Source organism: Pleurodeles waltl, chromosome 4_2 (assembly GCF_031143425.1).
Source record: "Pleurodeles waltl isolate 20211129_DDA chromosome 4_2, aPleWal1.hap1.20221129, whole genome shotgun sequence".
Lineage (NCBI taxonomy): Eukaryota > Metazoa > Chordata > Amphibia > Caudata > Salamandridae > Pleurodeles > Pleurodeles waltl.
In genome coordinates this window covers 21,639,532-21,656,183 of record NC_090443.1, presented here as the reverse complement: position 1 = coordinate 21,656,183, position 16,652 = coordinate 21,639,532, and the positions used below count along the sequence as shown (strand labels likewise).

General features: G+C 44.2%; 1 protein-coding gene across 3 annotated transcripts in view; it reads right to left on the bottom strand.

Annotated features, from left to right (window-relative positions):
• DENND1C (DENN domain containing 1C) overlaps nucleotides 1-16,652 on the bottom strand; it is a 292,565-nt gene that overhangs the window by 44,050 nt on the left and 231,863 nt on the right. For all 3 annotated transcript variants that reach the window (XM_069230426.1, XM_069230428.1, XM_069230427.1), the window contains 2 exons: nucleotides 3,887-3,988; nucleotides 3,667-3,757 (listed from right to left, as the gene is read on the bottom strand). In XM_069230426.1, the coding sequence (XP_069086527.1) occupies nucleotides 3,667-3,757; nucleotides 3,887-3,988 (193 nt within the window). The remainder of the gene's footprint in view (nucleotides 1-3,666; nucleotides 3,758-3,886; nucleotides 3,989-16,652) is intronic.

Below are 16,652 nucleotides of genomic sequence, written 5' to 3'. Positions count from 1 at the left end.
CTTAGATCTGGGACTTCGAGAGTAATGTCTTTGTTGCTCCTGTTGAGGGAGTTCCACAGGATGCCTCTCCTCCTTCTTTGGTGTTACTTCCTCCGTCTGAGGTGAACAACCAGCTTCCTGACATCAGTTCCTACTGTGGGTCTGGCTGGTTCCCTTTGCTGCCTTCCTTGGTATCTGACTCTGTTGGGGTAACATAGAAACTGACTGGGTGTAAAGCCAAACATCACTGTGCCTGTCCTTGAGAGGATCCACCAAACTGTGTACCAAAACAACTCCTAATTGGTGTTGCTAGAAAAATATTGTTAGACAGTAAATCTGATGGATTTGCACCCACTGGCCAACCAACATCTGGGGAGAAAGGAGTTGTGTGTTTGATCGGAGTGCTTCTTAGCAAAGACAAGACATGCCTTGATCTATACTATCATGGGCTCAGTCTAACAGAGTGAGCAGAATCTCACCTTGAACATGCACATGACTTGAATGACTTCTACAGCCCCATAGGATACTTCTTGGCAGACAATGATCATCTTACTTACTCAGTGAGAGAATATTTTAAGAACATTGAGTTCAAAGTAACTGGAGCATCTTTGTGGGGCAGAGTGAGTGTGTTCTGGTTATATTATCACTTTGTATCCCACTATCCTATTGGCCAGTTGTTTCATAAGTGTCTTTACTGAAAGGACTATGCATATTTCCTGGGAAACAATAGACGCTTACCCTTGATTACAGCAAAACTGGTCTGTGGTTTGGCACTCTGATTATGTGGTCACCACCCTTAGACAGTCTACTGAACACCCCCTCAATGATAACGAAAGCACTGGTAAATGTCTGAGACAAATTAATTCTACTCTATTAGGTTCACTTTGTATGGTGTGGGGGCAGGCTATCTCTGAGATAGAATGCTAAAATATTGGGGGAAATTGCCAGTGTTCTGTGATAGAATGCTAAAATATTGGGGGAAATTGCCAGTGTTCTGTGATAGAATGCTAAAATATTGGGGGAAATTGCCAGTGTTCTGTGATAGAATGCTAAAATATTGGGGGAAATTGCCAGTGTCGCAGCTATTTCTTCAGGTCTGATAAACGATCAACTAGATTCCCAAAGGAACGCGATTTTGCAGAATGGAATGCCCCTAGACGACGTCCTTGCTGCCAAGGGTGGTGTTCATACTATTCTTGGCGCTGAATGTTTCACTTTTATTCCTAACATTCTTCTTAACATCCACAGCACAGCGTTAAAGGAGTTTCATACTACCCGGGGAGAGTTGAGACGAAACACAGGAGGGTTATATTTCTTGCAGAAATGTTCACTCTAACCTTTTACATTCAAGGTCCTTTCAAGGGTTTTCTCATGAGAACAAGTGGCACCCGTCTTAGCTCCTGTTATCTGCAGTTTCACCCTTAGCCAGGTGGATTACTGTTTGGCCATGTGAAGAAAATGTATAAAGATACTGTGATTTTTCTAAACATATTTGTGTTGGTATTTTACTAACTCCATCACTTTTTGTTAATAAACATGTTGCAGTCTTTGAGTAGGCTGAGGGAGTGATTTTTTTAAATTAGCAGGAGCACTCGCCTATCCACGTCATCCTGTACGTTTTCCAGAGAGACAAGAATACACAGAATTACAGCTGGCATGATAGCTAACAGTTTATTGCCTATTTTCCGTCTAGAATTTAGGCCGGAAGCAGAGGAAGCTTCATGGGAGGTGTACATTCCCAATGAGATCCATTTTCCCTTCTAAAGTTAGTAGGGGAGCTGAGGTACTTCTGTGGAAAACGGATGGAAATTACATCTTTGGGTCCTACACACTGTTAAGTTTTCCTTAGCAAACCGTGGATCCAAGGGTGAAGACAGCTGATGCATTCTTGCAGAATTGGATGGCAGCTCAGAGGTACAGATTCCTCCTGTTTGCCATGATTGCACAGTCTCAACACAATCGAGGTGTCAGGCAGTGGAACTAATGCTGGTGATCCTGATCTGGTGGTAAAAGACCTGGTTGCTGGCAATATTGGAGATATTGTGGGATTTTCCCATAGCTCTGCCTCAACGTCCCTTGATCCTAACATATTTTGGCCGGCGGGACCGCATCCAATGGTCTTGTAAAGTTCCTTCAAGTTAATGGCATGGAAGATTCCATGTACCAAAGATAGTGGTCAAGGGGACCACTGCTAACTCTCAAACAAACTTAAAAATAAGTCATCTTTTTTTTTAATGCAACCCCGTTTCCTTTAAATAAAAAGGACTGCTTCCAAAATAGGTAATGCTTTATTTATTAAAAGGTGACCACAGACATAGTGGTCTGCTGGCGGTAGCATGTCGCTCTCCCAGTGATGGCTTCAATTGGAGTGATCCACAATTTGTGACCTACCTCATTATTATTCATGATAGGTCAGATTGCGACCCATTTAGATTTGGAATTTTACAAATGGACCTATTAGTACATAGATCAGTTCATAAAATATTTTAATAGTTGCAAAAATCCTGGTTGCATATTGATACATCTGACCCCGAATTTACTTTTTTTTTATATATAACTGATTATTGCAAGTATTTTTTAAAGAAAATATGATCCGTTTATGAGCAGGGGCGGCCGGCAGCTTTAGGAGGGAGGGAGGGACGCGGGCGGGACACACAGACACAGACACTGACACTGACCCACTCTTTCACACACACAGACACACACTCTTTCACACACACACAGACACACTCTTTCACATGCACACAGACACACTCTTTCACATGCACACAGACACACACTCTTTCACACACACACACACACACTCTTTCACACACACACTCTCACTCTTTCACACACAGACACGCATGCACATCGATTAACAACACTCATACCATTCAAACATGCACGCACGCACCAAACATTCAATTTAAAACATCACACACACACACACACCTACCTGTATGTATGTATATATATATATATATATATATATATATATATATATATATATATATATATATATATATATATATATATATATATTCTCCCCCTTAATTTAAAGGAGAGCAGGCTAAAGCCAGGGCTTCAAGTGGGACGGGATCCGAGCACCGGCAGTTCTAAAAAAAAATCAGGTGCTGAGAAGGGTCCCTATCGGGCTCTCCATTTTTGCCCTCATCCTCATGGTGAAAAAAAATCTTAACTCTGCAGCAGTATCACTCTGCGCTGCTGTTGAAGTAACTTCAAAGAGACTCATTTTAGTTCTTTCACAATCCCATCATTTCGGAACTGAAGCATTTTCAAGATTATGTACAACGAAGCCATTTGTATTACTTAGTTTTCTTATGCAGCTAACAACCATTGACAAAGCCAATAGTCCTGGCTTGTTGTAGGTATAATGTAAATTGCATTCTATATCTAGATGCAGTGAAATAAAGAAGCAGCAAAATACCAGTCATGCAACACATTTTTAGCTCATGTGGTTTTAAACTACGCCTTTAATTACATCAGCACGACCCTTTGAGAGACCCTCCAGTTTAAAGTCAAATTTCCAAATGCACGCTTAACCATACTTAAACACTATTTATTCTGAGTCTAGCCCTAAACATAGGGGATTTCAAGACGTGCAGAACCCAGCTACTTCTGGGAACCACGCACAACGCTGCAGGGTGGTCATCACCAATCCCAGCATTAATGAGATCGTCTCACCTGAGCCGAGTCCACAGCTGTCTATTTCTTGTTCAAATACATCACAAAACCCGGCCCCGCTGTTCAGCTTTAGAAGGCGTCCGTCGATGAACTGGTAGAAGGTTGAGAGAGAGAGGGAGAAAGACGTAGTGATATGGTTAACGGGTGATGGGAGGGGAAATATGAAAAAACAGAAGGGCAGGAGTGGGAAGACAGCAAGGTACAGACACCCCCTCTGTACCTCCTTGAAGAGCTGCAAGTGCACCGCGTTCTGCAAGAACTGCTTCATGGGATTCGACTTGTGGTCCAAGAAGGATTCTTCACAGAAGGTGATGGGTTCTTCCTGGAGTGTGACAGAAAGACAATGAAGGATGGTTTGACATTCTGAGCCTAGGACCACCCAAGCTCAATTCTGCTTGTGACCTTTACAATGCTATCTGTACTTCTGGGGACTACAGAGGCGCTCATTCAGGCCCTCGTTATGAGTGAACTCTTAATACCGATTTGGACAGAAACTGGAGTTCCTGCCCAATTTAGTATCACGTGACCTATGGTATTATCACATGCTTTAATATAGCAGTGGTTTCTGGTTGACAAATCCTCCAGTGCAAGCTCAGTGCTAATTGTCACAAGAAAAAGCCACAATTATGGAATGACTATATATAAAATACTGTACTAGCATTTATATACTGCGTTTCATACAGCTGATGAGGAAACTATGTGCATCTGTAGCACAGTGCAGCATGGGAGTGCTATGGTGGAAGCATTCGGGTCCTCATGTGGCCTGCATGGGAAGTAATTTGATAGTGTGAATGAGGACCAGGGTCGAGCTTTTAACATGTGTTAGAAATTGGGTCTGTAATTTGTAGAGGCATATGCTCTTGTCCAAGTAGGGACCACAATCCTAGTCACGGTAAGTCACTACACAATCTAAATTATCCTGTGCTCACCCTCTGGTAGCTTGGCACAGAGCAGGCAAGCTTAACTTAGAAGGCAATGTGTAAAGTATTTGTGCAATAACTCATACAGTAACACAGTGACATCACAAAAAGTATTCCACACAAGTTTAGGAAAATAGATAATATCTATCTGAATAAAATAAAAATGACAAAAACCCAAAATGCACAAGTCGCGATGTCACCTTTTAAAGTTCAAATGAGTGTCAACCCTTAAGAATCAGTGGTTGTACCCTTGTAACGCACAGTAACTGGGATGCGTAAAAAATAATGATGCACAGGGTGGCCGCAGAGGAGGAGATGCATTGGAAAAATAAGGCGCTACATCTGATTTTCCGGCACGTCACAGATGATGCGTTGTTTCTTTCCAAGCTGCAAGGTCATGCATCTATTTCCAGGAGCGCAGCCTTGGTTCCTCACTGTGATGTGGGGATATTTTGACTCCCAGGGATGATGCGTTGAAAATCCTTGAAGCGCTGGTAGAAGGAGCAGGCACTGCGTTGATCTGGAAGGCAATGCAGTGAATTTTCAGCCGCAAGGCAGGCACTGCGTCGGATTCCCCAGGCATTGCATCGATTTTTCTGATGCATGGGATTTCTTCTCTGGAGTGAAATCTTTGTGACTCAGAGACTTCAAAACAGGAGGCAAGCTCAATCCAAGCCCTTGGAGAGCACTTGTGGGGAAGGCAGAGTCCTTCCAGCAGAGTCAGATGCCAGCAGGCAGCAGGGCAACAAGCAGGGTAGCAAGCAGCGCCGCATTCCTTCTCTGCAAAGCAGTCCAAATGAGTCCTTTGGGCAGGCAGGGAGTGCCTCTGACAGAGTCCAAGTGTAGATCCAGATGTTTTCTGATTTGGTGGGGCCAGAGACCCAGTATAGATACCCAAAAATGCCTTTGAAGTGGGGGAAACTTCAAAGAGTCGTTTTGAAATGCACAAGTTCCCCTTTCAGCCCAGCCCAGTCCTGTCTGCCAGGATCGCTTGGGTGGGGGGGTTATCAGTCCTTTGTGTGAGGGCAGGCCACTAGCCTTTGAAGTGTAAGAGAGCCCCTCCTCCCTTCCTGCCAGGGAGACCCATTCACTATGCAGGTGAATGCAGATGTGACTGAGTGTCCTGGGTTTATGGCCGTATGGGTGCAATGCACAAGGGAAGCTGTCAACCACCACAGACCAGACATGAATTGGAGACAGGATATAAGGCAAAGATGGCAGTAAGTACAGAGAAATGCCCAATTTGTAAAAGTGGCAATTCTAAAATAGTAATATTAAATCCAACTTCACCAGTAAGCAGGGTTTTCTATTCCCATCCTGGCCATACTAAACATGACAGGGCTACTCCTTTCAGATCAGAATTTACCACTTAAAAGTATATAAGGGCAGTTCTTAATGCTGGCCTATGAGAGAAGCAGGCCTCAAAGCAGTGGAAAAAGAATCTGTGAGTTTTCCACTACCAGTACATCTAAAACACATAAGTACACGTCTTACCTTTTACTTACATAGCACCCTGCCCTACAGGTTACCTCAGGCCTACCTTAGGGTTAACATATTTAGAAAAAGTGGAGCTTTAGGCTTGGCAAGTAGTTTTAAATGCCATGTCGAAGAGGCAGTGAAACTGCACACACAGGCCTTGCAATGGCAGGCCTGAGACATGGTTAAGGGGCTACTTATATGGGTGGCACAACCAGAGCTGCAGGCCCACTAGTAGTATATAATTTACAGGCCCGGGGCACCTCTAGTGCACTTTACTAGGGTCTTACAAGTAAATTAAATATGCCAATTGGGTAGGAACCAATGTTACCATGTTTATGGGAGAGAGCACATGATCTTTAGCACTGGTCAGCAGCGATACATTGCGCAGAGTCCTAAAACCAGCAAAAACAGGGTCCAAAAAATGGAGGGAGGCAGGCAAAAAGTTGGTGGATGACCACTCTAAGGCTGTCAAGTCTAACAACATGTTTTTGCCCTATGCCTATGTGACAATGTGAAGTGAAAAAGAGTGTGGGACAGGATACTTAAACATAAGATGCTAGCAAATGGATAGATTGAAAGAGTGTGCATGCAGTGCAGCCTACATGGGCAGTGTTTTGGTATTATGTGTGTGGCAGAGACTGCTGGAACAGCACCACAAAGATATAGCTAAGCCTCTGCATGTGGGTAGAATAAAAATATTAGAGGACACTTTTGTGAATGCATTTGCATACATATCCATTTTGAATGGTTCTGTAGAGTAGTACAGTGTAAACCAGCAAAACTATGTAGTTTCAGGAGTCCACGTTAGGGGACCTACCAATAGAAATCTACATCATACAATCAAATCATGCTATATGGGCTGAAAAGTATACACTGAAACATTGGAGAAGCATCCTATAGGAGTGGGGACCATATAACCAGATATACAATATGTCTCAGGGCACAAGTCCTAAAAAAAGAAGTGGGGGCACTAAGCTAGTTAGGCAGTATGCAAGTGACATCACGGCACGTGACATTATGGTGCGTGACATCACAGTGTGTAACATCACAGCGCATGACACTGCACATGGCATCACACTAATCCATATTACAAGAAGTGACATCAGATCTTAAGACCTCACACATATGTTTAGCAGGCCTACTATGAGTACATTTGAGTGGCTTACGGGTATATATGCAAACCCTCCTGATGTAGGCAGGAGACTCACACTTTTGTAAATTACACATAAAACAATGTTGCCTTTTGTCAGCTTAAAGCTTCCTTTACCCAAGGATTGAACAATCTAACTCCACTGCCAGCCTACTTAACCAGGCATAATATTCCATTTGCAGCATATTTCCATGCAGATGTGATTGCATTAGGTTCCTGTGCCCTATGGAGGAGAGGCCATTCTCCTGTTTGAAGTATTCATTCTCTGCTTTACCCACCCTCACTCATTTTAGGACTCTGGGCTCATTTTCACCAACAGATGTTGACCCTAAGCAAGATAGAAATACTTAAAGGAAAGAAAGGAGAAGAGAGGTAAGAAAACGACGATGAAGGCAGAAAAGGGGATGAAAAAAACCTGCAAGAATAATCAATTGTAGCGTAGTGAAAGAAAAAGGTTATGGCAACCTTGGCATTCAGCAATAGGACCATAAGAAAAGGTTTGGAGCACTGCATTTATGTTTTTACAAATTACACGCTGCCCCCTAAAATGTCCCTTTCACATTTAGCAGCAGACATCTCTCATGTTCTTATTGTTGGCACAACTATATCTAAACCACCCTCACCTTTACCATTGCAACCTGACAGCTCACTCTGGAATCAGTACCAACATAATGCCCACACCAAATATTGACCATAAATTTTAAAGTAAGAATTACCAGCTTCACATCAAAATAAGTATAAGCTGCACAGTATCCAAGGATGAGTAGGATATGGTGATAAAGGCAACTCATAGGAAAAAGACACATAATTCCAACCCCAATAAGCACTTTCAAAACAATATTGGCATTCAGAAGGAAATATTGCTAGTTTGCATAGAAAAACTACCCAAGTGGGGGAGGTATAGGAACATCAAGAGACACCACAAACTATGGCCAAGAACTGTGCATTTCCTAGACATATTATACTGCCAACATGGTGCACTGGAGATGGCCTGCTTGACCTACTTGTTTACAGTAACACTGACCGATGGGCTCACCTATTAACAGTAACCTCATCCAGAAGGAGCCTTTCCTAAATACATGTGATCTTTCACTTCATACTCTGAATTTCATCAGTCTCCCAGACCTAAAAGCCACATACCAACAAAGCTACTGTGTGTTATTGTGTTACAGTACATTCCAAACTTTGCAACATTGCTGCAGTAGGGAGGAGTGAGAATTACAAAAAACAAGACAACCCATACCCCTGCAGGCTAGCATCTTGGCAAAACTGAATACACCCATATGCCAGTGCGCTCAGATTTCCAGAGTTACAAAAAAGCAACTTGTCTTCCTTACAAGGAAAATAGCTCTTCAACATTTAGTGATTGAGACTGGTAAATAAAACACACACTTTCAAATGTTTAGAAATTATATTTGTTGTGGTGTGACAGATTTAGATACTTCTTCACAAAACTGAAATAGTTGGGTCATGGAGGAGTAAGAAGGAATATGCAAGGCAGTCTTTATTTGAAGTGAAAAGTCCACAGTTGCGACATCTGCTTGGCGCCCAAGCTTTAACCTCATGTGCCAAGAATTAAAAACAACACACTAACATTTGTTGTAAAATAGGAGAAATAAAGAGATGTCTATCCAATGGTTGAAATGAACAATGTGAAAGCAGAAAACTTGAGATCAATCCCGGCTTCCTAGTTTGACCAAATTCTGTAATTCTAGGCAAATCTCCCTCTTGTGTTTGATTTAATAGGCTGTAATGTTGCACTGTGTATTATAAGAACCTAGGATGTAGGGGAAAAGGAGGAACCAAATAGATTCACTACCAGGGACAGACCTTTGATGAAAATTTGACTATAAGGTCCACATGCCTCCTTACACCAATGAACACATAATTAGGACGCTACTAAAGAAATGCGAACATAGGGATCAAATGAGTCAGTATGTAAGGCATGTATGAGTATGGTGAATGGAAGTTTCCCAATTAAATGCAAACAAATAGAACAATTCTTGTGAGGTTCTAACGAAAGCCAACTAGCCGGGTGAGGCACTGGTGTGATGCCTGAAACATGTTGACCCAGGGATATAGAGGATACTAATTTCCTTATTGCATCCCCACTGGTCTTCATCTCTGTCAGGGTACCCTTTGAAAACAAAATTAATCCTGAGGACATCCTAGACTATTTTAAATCTCAGATGCCACTCAATAACCAAAGAGCTCCACTGGCTACCAAGTTTGAGCTTGTCCTGATACGCTAGGTATCTGGAGAAGGACTCTATGATGAAACATGCCACTTGGAATTCCAGTAGGCGGGAGTCCTTTTAATACCATAGGGTGATTCCCTTAGGCTGGTATGGAGAGACAGGCTAAGCACTGTAGGGGTTACCTGCTGTTGTTTTTATTTGGTTAATTGACTATCACTTCTCACTCCCTTCTTCCTGGATATAGTAATAAGAGTCGTCTAGGACAGATATAGGATGCATTTGACACTTAACTTTATGTGGCTTAGGATGCATTTAACACTTGACTTCCATGTGGTTTCTGCCTGCAAGCCACACTCTAACCTCATGCACCCAAAATTAAAAACAAAACATTGGTCTTTGGTGTGAAATAGAAGAAATAAAGAGATGTCCATTTAGTGGCTGAATTGCAGAAAGTGAATGCAAAAAACCCCTGTGTGCTGCCCATGACCTCCTTATGGCAGGTGGGAGCTGCGGTGATGATTGAGGGCTGTCACCCTGGTGCATTGCTCTACTGAGAAGAGGGCAATCGCTCTGTGCAATGTTGTGACCTGAAGAGGCAAATTTCCTGTCTGTACTGTCAAAAACCCTGTATTCCAGGATGGAGACCATGATAAAGTGAGAGGGCTGTCGCCCTGGAGCAGTGTGCAGCGGTGAAGGAGAAGCAAGTCATTACATGCTGAGGAAGAGAAACGATTCAACTACCGAACAATCCAGGAGGACCCAAGACCTGCCGCCGGATTCAGGGAGGCTTACCGCGGAGGAGCATGTGGATGCCTGCCACCTCTACTGTAGCATCCAGTCTTCTGCTCACTGCCTGGCTGCAGACAACTGCCAGGGCACTCTGAACCTCCACTCCAGCGAGAGCGGGTAAGACTGAATACTGGGCCACCAATACTGGGCTTGCTCTGACTGACACGCTATAGCACGGAGGTACTTTGACTTTTTCAATACCATCATAAAACTTCTAAGACTGGAAATCACTAATGGGGCCTAACTGGAATGTTACCTGACATAAACAGGGAATTATCTTGATCCTTTTAAAGAGAAATGGAACTCCAGACCTGATACAAGAAAAGCCAGTGTGTCTGCCTTAAGAAGATTGTGTAAATTATTTGTTCACAAAATAAATGGGTGGATGTATAGGAGTGACAATGCACCACCCCACGTAATGCCTACCTGATGCACAGTAATGCAAGGCGGTTGCATTAGGTCTGCATTAGTTTTTTGTTTTTGTTTTTTTGTAAACACTAAAAACTATCCTAGGAGGCTATTTCCTTTTGGTATGTGTGCTGCAGAATGCAGCATACATGCAAAGAGGAAATAACGAGGAGAAATAAACATATTTCTCCTTGTTACGCCATCCTCATGTAGACTCACCAGTTTGGCACAAACCTGTGTTTACAAGTCTCTCTAAATATGGGTTTGCGTCAAAATACATGAGTGGGTGCACAGGAATGCCCATGCATCACCTATGTAATGCCTACCTGACATAAGGTAACACAAGGCAGTGCAATGTGCTGTCTTGCGTTAGTTTATTTTTCTTTCTTTACAAAGCCACATAAACGGGATTTGTGTGCACTGTAAATCCCAAAATAGATTTTGCGTCAGGGTTGTGCCAAAAAAGTGATGCAACCCAATGCAAAATCTGGGCCTCAACTTATCAATTTAGGGGCATTATTTATGCCTGAGGTTGTGTTGCTTTAGCACTATGCAACGTGGTGCATGCACAACGCAACCCTAAAATGCGATTTGTCAAGGCAGGCGAGGCCACCTTGTGTGTCCCTGAGTGGCTTGATAAATCTGGAATAATGCAGCACAGCACAACTTGATGCATTGTGTTGCTCTTCCACAGAGAAGCATTCCAGGGTGTAGCATAGGTGTTCCCCCGCAACACCCATGGATTTTGACAGGTTTCCAGATGTATCAGAAGTGGTAGACCTGGAAATGTGCCCAAATGCTACATCTTCCCAGGTGGTGCGTAACAAGGATGAATATCTGTATTTCTCCTCATTATTTCCTCTTTCTTGATGTGCTGCAGTTTGCCTCAGGGGACAGGGGCGGCTCCTTCGCTATGGCGAAGGAGGTTTGCTCCAATGGCTGAGCTAGAAACAGAAAAATAAAATGATCGTTTTCTACCAATTTATTTTTCTGCTTCTGGCCCAGCAGCGCAGGGAGGGGTGGGGCTGGGCCTCAGGAGGAGGGGAGAGTGCACCTAAGTGCGCAAGTTTGATTGGCCGGCCGTCTGAGGCCTGCAAAACACACATGCGCACTTAGGTTTCTCCAGCCTGGCTGTTTATACAGCTGGGCTGAAGAAACAGCAAAGACCCCAGGCTTTTTTTTTGCCACTCAGACCAATCCTGATGCAGCTTACATGCTATGATTAACATGTAAGCAGAACTAGTATTGCTGAGGAGCCTGTGCTGGTGTGTCAGCGAATGCTGGGACACAACATCGACGAAAGAGGAGCGACGAGCGAGACTGCAGCGTCCCTGAAGTTGTTTAACTTCTTTTCTTTTTTTTATTTTCTCCCCTCGTGTTGGCCCGCACCAACCCCCCCTTATGTCCGCCATTGTCAGGGAATAGATTTTGTGCCGGAAGGGGCCTCTTCCTGCACATAAACAATCCTCTGCACCCCACAGGCAAACTTGCCCTGTGGTTGAAGGGTGCCTGCATTGGTGGTAGGCATCGAAAACAGTCCCAACGCAGGGACAGAAGCAGGAATGCGCTGTATTCTTTTAAATACGGAGCATTCCTGCCCTTTCCCTGTTACGCACTGCAGCGCAGCAAGGTGACTTGCTGAGCTGCGCTGCATGACTTTGCCATAAATATGTGCCATCTTTTTTTTTTTTTAAGTCTGCCACAAAGAATTTGGCAGCAGGGAGAGAATTGACTGTAAACCTGTTCTACTTAATTAGTCGCAAAGGCTGCATTTTAAAATATCTTGTGGGGTTAAGGCATGTGCTGCAGAGGTCTGTGTTTTCCCAGTCAATCTGAGTGAATAATAATGGTAAGATGACTCTGGAGGTTAATGCATTTGCTGGAGAGATCTGCGGTTTGCCAGCCCCAGTATGGACTTAAAGTAGCATAGAGGGTTAAAGTGTCTCCTGCAAAGCACATCATGTAGCATGCAGATGTAGGTAGGTAAATGGGTTACTACTTTGAACACTGAGATCCTTACTTGCAGTTGCATTGTAACCCTTCTGTTATAGCACAGTGCGCTATGAAGGATGATATGTGACTTCTACACATTGTAGCTCCCCCTGTTTATGTAACACACCCTGTACATTAATGTACAAACTTACATAATTTATTGTATATGTAATGTAAAGTGCTCTGACACCCTGCATTCGGACAAGTAGTGCTATAAAAGAAAAAATAGTAGTATTTACATTTTTCAACCCCTCGTCAGGGGTAGTAAGTGCTATATGAATGCAATTTATTTTGTTTAAATACTGGGAAAACCAACACATCTAACATTCTTGCAGCGCATGCATATCTGGTATACAGGGACTTAACAAAGTCAGAAGTATGCCTCTCTTAAGTGTGTGTAAAGTGCTAACAAGGTGTGTATCTTGGTTCCCTTCCACTGCATCTGCATTTAAGTGTGAGGCTCCATTTCACCCCCCAGTTAGAATACTCGAACAAAAGGCCTGATGACACCTCAGATTCCGCCTTTGTTATGGGCCCAGCTGGAGTCTGAAATGAGAAAGCACCCTCACTGCCAGCACGTTGTTGCGGAATGAAAGAAAACAAAGTGCAGGCGCTGCTGAATGTGTCCCTGTGTTTAAAACTTACACAGGGAAGTAGTCAGCACATTTTATGGTAGGGCCCCACTTCTTGGCAGGGTGGATGGCGTCCACCCTATGAAAGTAGTGGACGGATGCCTGTCCATCCGCATGTACCCCTGACTTATGCCCTGATATGGCTGGAAGATGCACTCAATAGAGACAGATGACCAACTCATATTTGGGGCCCAAAAATAAATGATTGAAGCTCCACCCTCTGAAAGCGCTGTTAAGAACCAGTGAGTAAATTACATTGAGTCTGCCAAAAGCGACAGAGGCTGTGGACCAACTGTTAGGCAACTACAGAGTAAATTACATGAGGTTCCCCCAGCGTGAGACCCACGCCATGGAGGCACAGCTAATATGCTGTCAGGGTAAATGCAAGTACAGCACATAGGACACCACTGCCTGTGGGAGTGACAATGACATAGCCCTCAAAGAAACAACAGATACGGGGCACACATGGTGGCGGTAGGGGCGCTAAGGAGCGCAAGAAAAGTAGCGCTGCACTAGGTGCAGCACCACTTTTTTTTAAATATGCCCCTTAGTGAGCACAAGCAGCAGCTCACGCTTGCTATTCGTGTTCTGTTGCATTTAGCACTATTTCTTAGCGCTAAATGCATCCTTGCACCCATTCTGGATGCAGGTGGGGCAGTTTTGTGCTAAGAAATAGTGCTAAATGCAGAATTACTCTCCTTGTGTAATCTCACAGAATTCTTAGATAATTTTGTGTGATTACGATACACCGAATTACTTGAGTTACACACACTCCTAATCAGATTGTGGGATTTGGGAAGGGTTGAAGGGGGTTGGACATATCTGCCCGCCTAAATATTTTCAGTGAGCCATCAGAGCAAAGCAGGCACAAAACAAGTTATTTCAAAATGCACTACAGAAATGGGAGGTATGCTGTAAGGATGTTTGGATACTCCCATGGTTCACTAAAAGCCATTACGACTCACTGTGCAGTGTAAGTCTGGTAGCAACAAGGCGAAAAGTGAAAACTAGGGGTGAAATCCTCTGACCACGGCCTGGTGAAAGTACGCAGGGTTCGGTGGGACCTACGAGATCGCTCAGAAAGCAAGTGGTCACTGATTATCTTAAGAACACCTGTATATAGCCTGGTTCATTCAATGTAATGGGAAACGTGATTTAAACAACGACCTGCATTTTCAAAGTGTACCTGTTTCACAGGGAGAAAACAGAGTTGGAAATCGGAAAGACAAATAGGTGGACGGAGAAGAATTTGTGGGCAGAGCTGAAAAGACTAGGGACAGAAGAGACGCGAACAGGGAGTGGAAGGAGAAAGACAGAAGAAAGAAAAAAGAAGACGGTATATGTACTGGTGGCTACTTAAGCATTACATGCTTATAGCAGGTCATTTCACAAAGAGTTAACGTACTAGACGACATAAATACTAAACTGAGAGAGTCAGGGGGTACAAAAAGGAAGATAAGCAGGGGTTGGCGGATACAGGAGGATAGAAGTGGAGTGGTGAGCAGGGGTGAGACCTCACGTGTAGCAGTGGAGAGGATTGTACAGATGCTAGAGTCCCGCTTGCTAACACTCCCAGGGATATACTGAGGCGCAATTCAATGTGGCTCAGATTTGGAGGCCATTAGGCGATGGTGATGCCCCATCTGGCTTGGAAATAGTGTGTCTGCCAGAACAACACCCAAACAGGGAAGACAGGGTGAAAGACATGCAAGAAGTGTGAGATTGAGAGACAGGAAGTGGAAAGTGGTGGGAGACAGAGGAATTAAGTGTTATACAAATTAGGGATCCTTGATATTTGGCTACCGTTGTTTTTGCAGCATCTATTTCTGGCTAATAGGAATAACTTTGGAGTCCCGCCCTTAATTATTTACAAAATAATCGCTGAAGTCCTCATTACATGTTGAGGAATTTCACCTAGAGCAATACCGTCCGTCAAGTGTATATAGTCGTGGAATGACTAGGCCGAAACCCCTGGACACGATTATCCCAGGCCTGGAGATACCAGACCTGCCACTTTGGCTGCAAGACAGGGGCCGCGGGCAGTAGCATTGCCTGCTCCCTACCCAGTCTTTACTAACCCTGGAAAAGCACCAGTGTACCCTGCGCTTCTGTCGTTCCACCGTCACTTCTGCTTGTAGTGTTGTGTCAGTGACATAACTATGGTGTTGGCACTACCACAGCATGATGCAATCTGAGGTGAACCTAAGTTATACCCCCTCACGTTGTTCCACTTTGAAGTAGTCCTGAAACCATGTGCCCAGCCAATAATAAATACTGGTGGCTGCCGGGCGTGGTCAGGGAGGTAGTCTGAGTGGGAATCGTTCGTTTAGACCACCATCAATCAAACACCTTCAGTGTCTGTGTGATTCATTTATTCCTAGGCCGCTGAGTTTGTGATGCCATGCGCAATTTACTCTGAATGTGCCAGCCAACCTGTGAGGCACGATGAGGGTTTGTGCACCGTGAGTAAAACACCGTGGTGGCCATGCTCCCCTCCTGCAGAGGCGTAATGCTTGTGCCATGTGCGTCAGTCCCTCACCATAACACAGTGCACCTGAGCCATGGTCTGAGCCCACTCCATTGATGCAGGTGGCTGATCCGACTGCCAGCAGGGAAAACAAGCATTTGCAAAAGTGCTTTTATGTACGTAACCCGAAAAAGTGAAATTAACTGTGTAAAGCGCTCGACTTCTGCCAAGCGAAATCGCGCCAGGAAAATAGAGAAAAAGTAGTCCACGATCCGACAGAAAACAGCAAGCCTCGCATGTTTTCTGTACTTGGTCGCTGTGCTGAAGGAGGGCTAACCACCTGAAAAGGCATGAAGTGTGCATGCCTTCCACTAATGAAAGCAAGCAGATTTTACTAGGCAAGCCCACGGACCAATGAAACACACTGACGTGACGTTGACAGGGCTCCGAGCCCTTTTCTAGTAACTAAAGCGTCTCGCTGCGATATGCATTCGCGAGCGCATGCAACGCAGGCTCGACCTTAAAAATGAGCCACCCAAGAAGCTGAAGTGGGGCAGGAAATCAGTAGTCACCGCACTGACAAGTGCGCTCTGCCATCAAAAGGTAGCGCTCCCTGCTTTCGGGCCCCACTCATCACGTGTGTGACCAGAGAAGAAAAACAGAGAGCAGCCGTACCGGCTGAAGGCGTGTCAGGCTTTCTCCTTGCACCACATCAAGCTAGAAAGCTGCAAATGGAGGGCAGGAGTGAATAATGACTGTGCACTGGCCTTTAAAGTGACAAAAATAAAAACAAGACCTTACTAAACAAAGGATATCAGGGTGGAAGGGGGAAAAGGTCTACAGACATTAACACGTGGTGCTGCTGTTCAGACCTGCCGCCCACACACACCCACAACATACGCAACCGGAGTATATAGCCAAAGCCAGCATAACACAGCCAATTCCCCACAC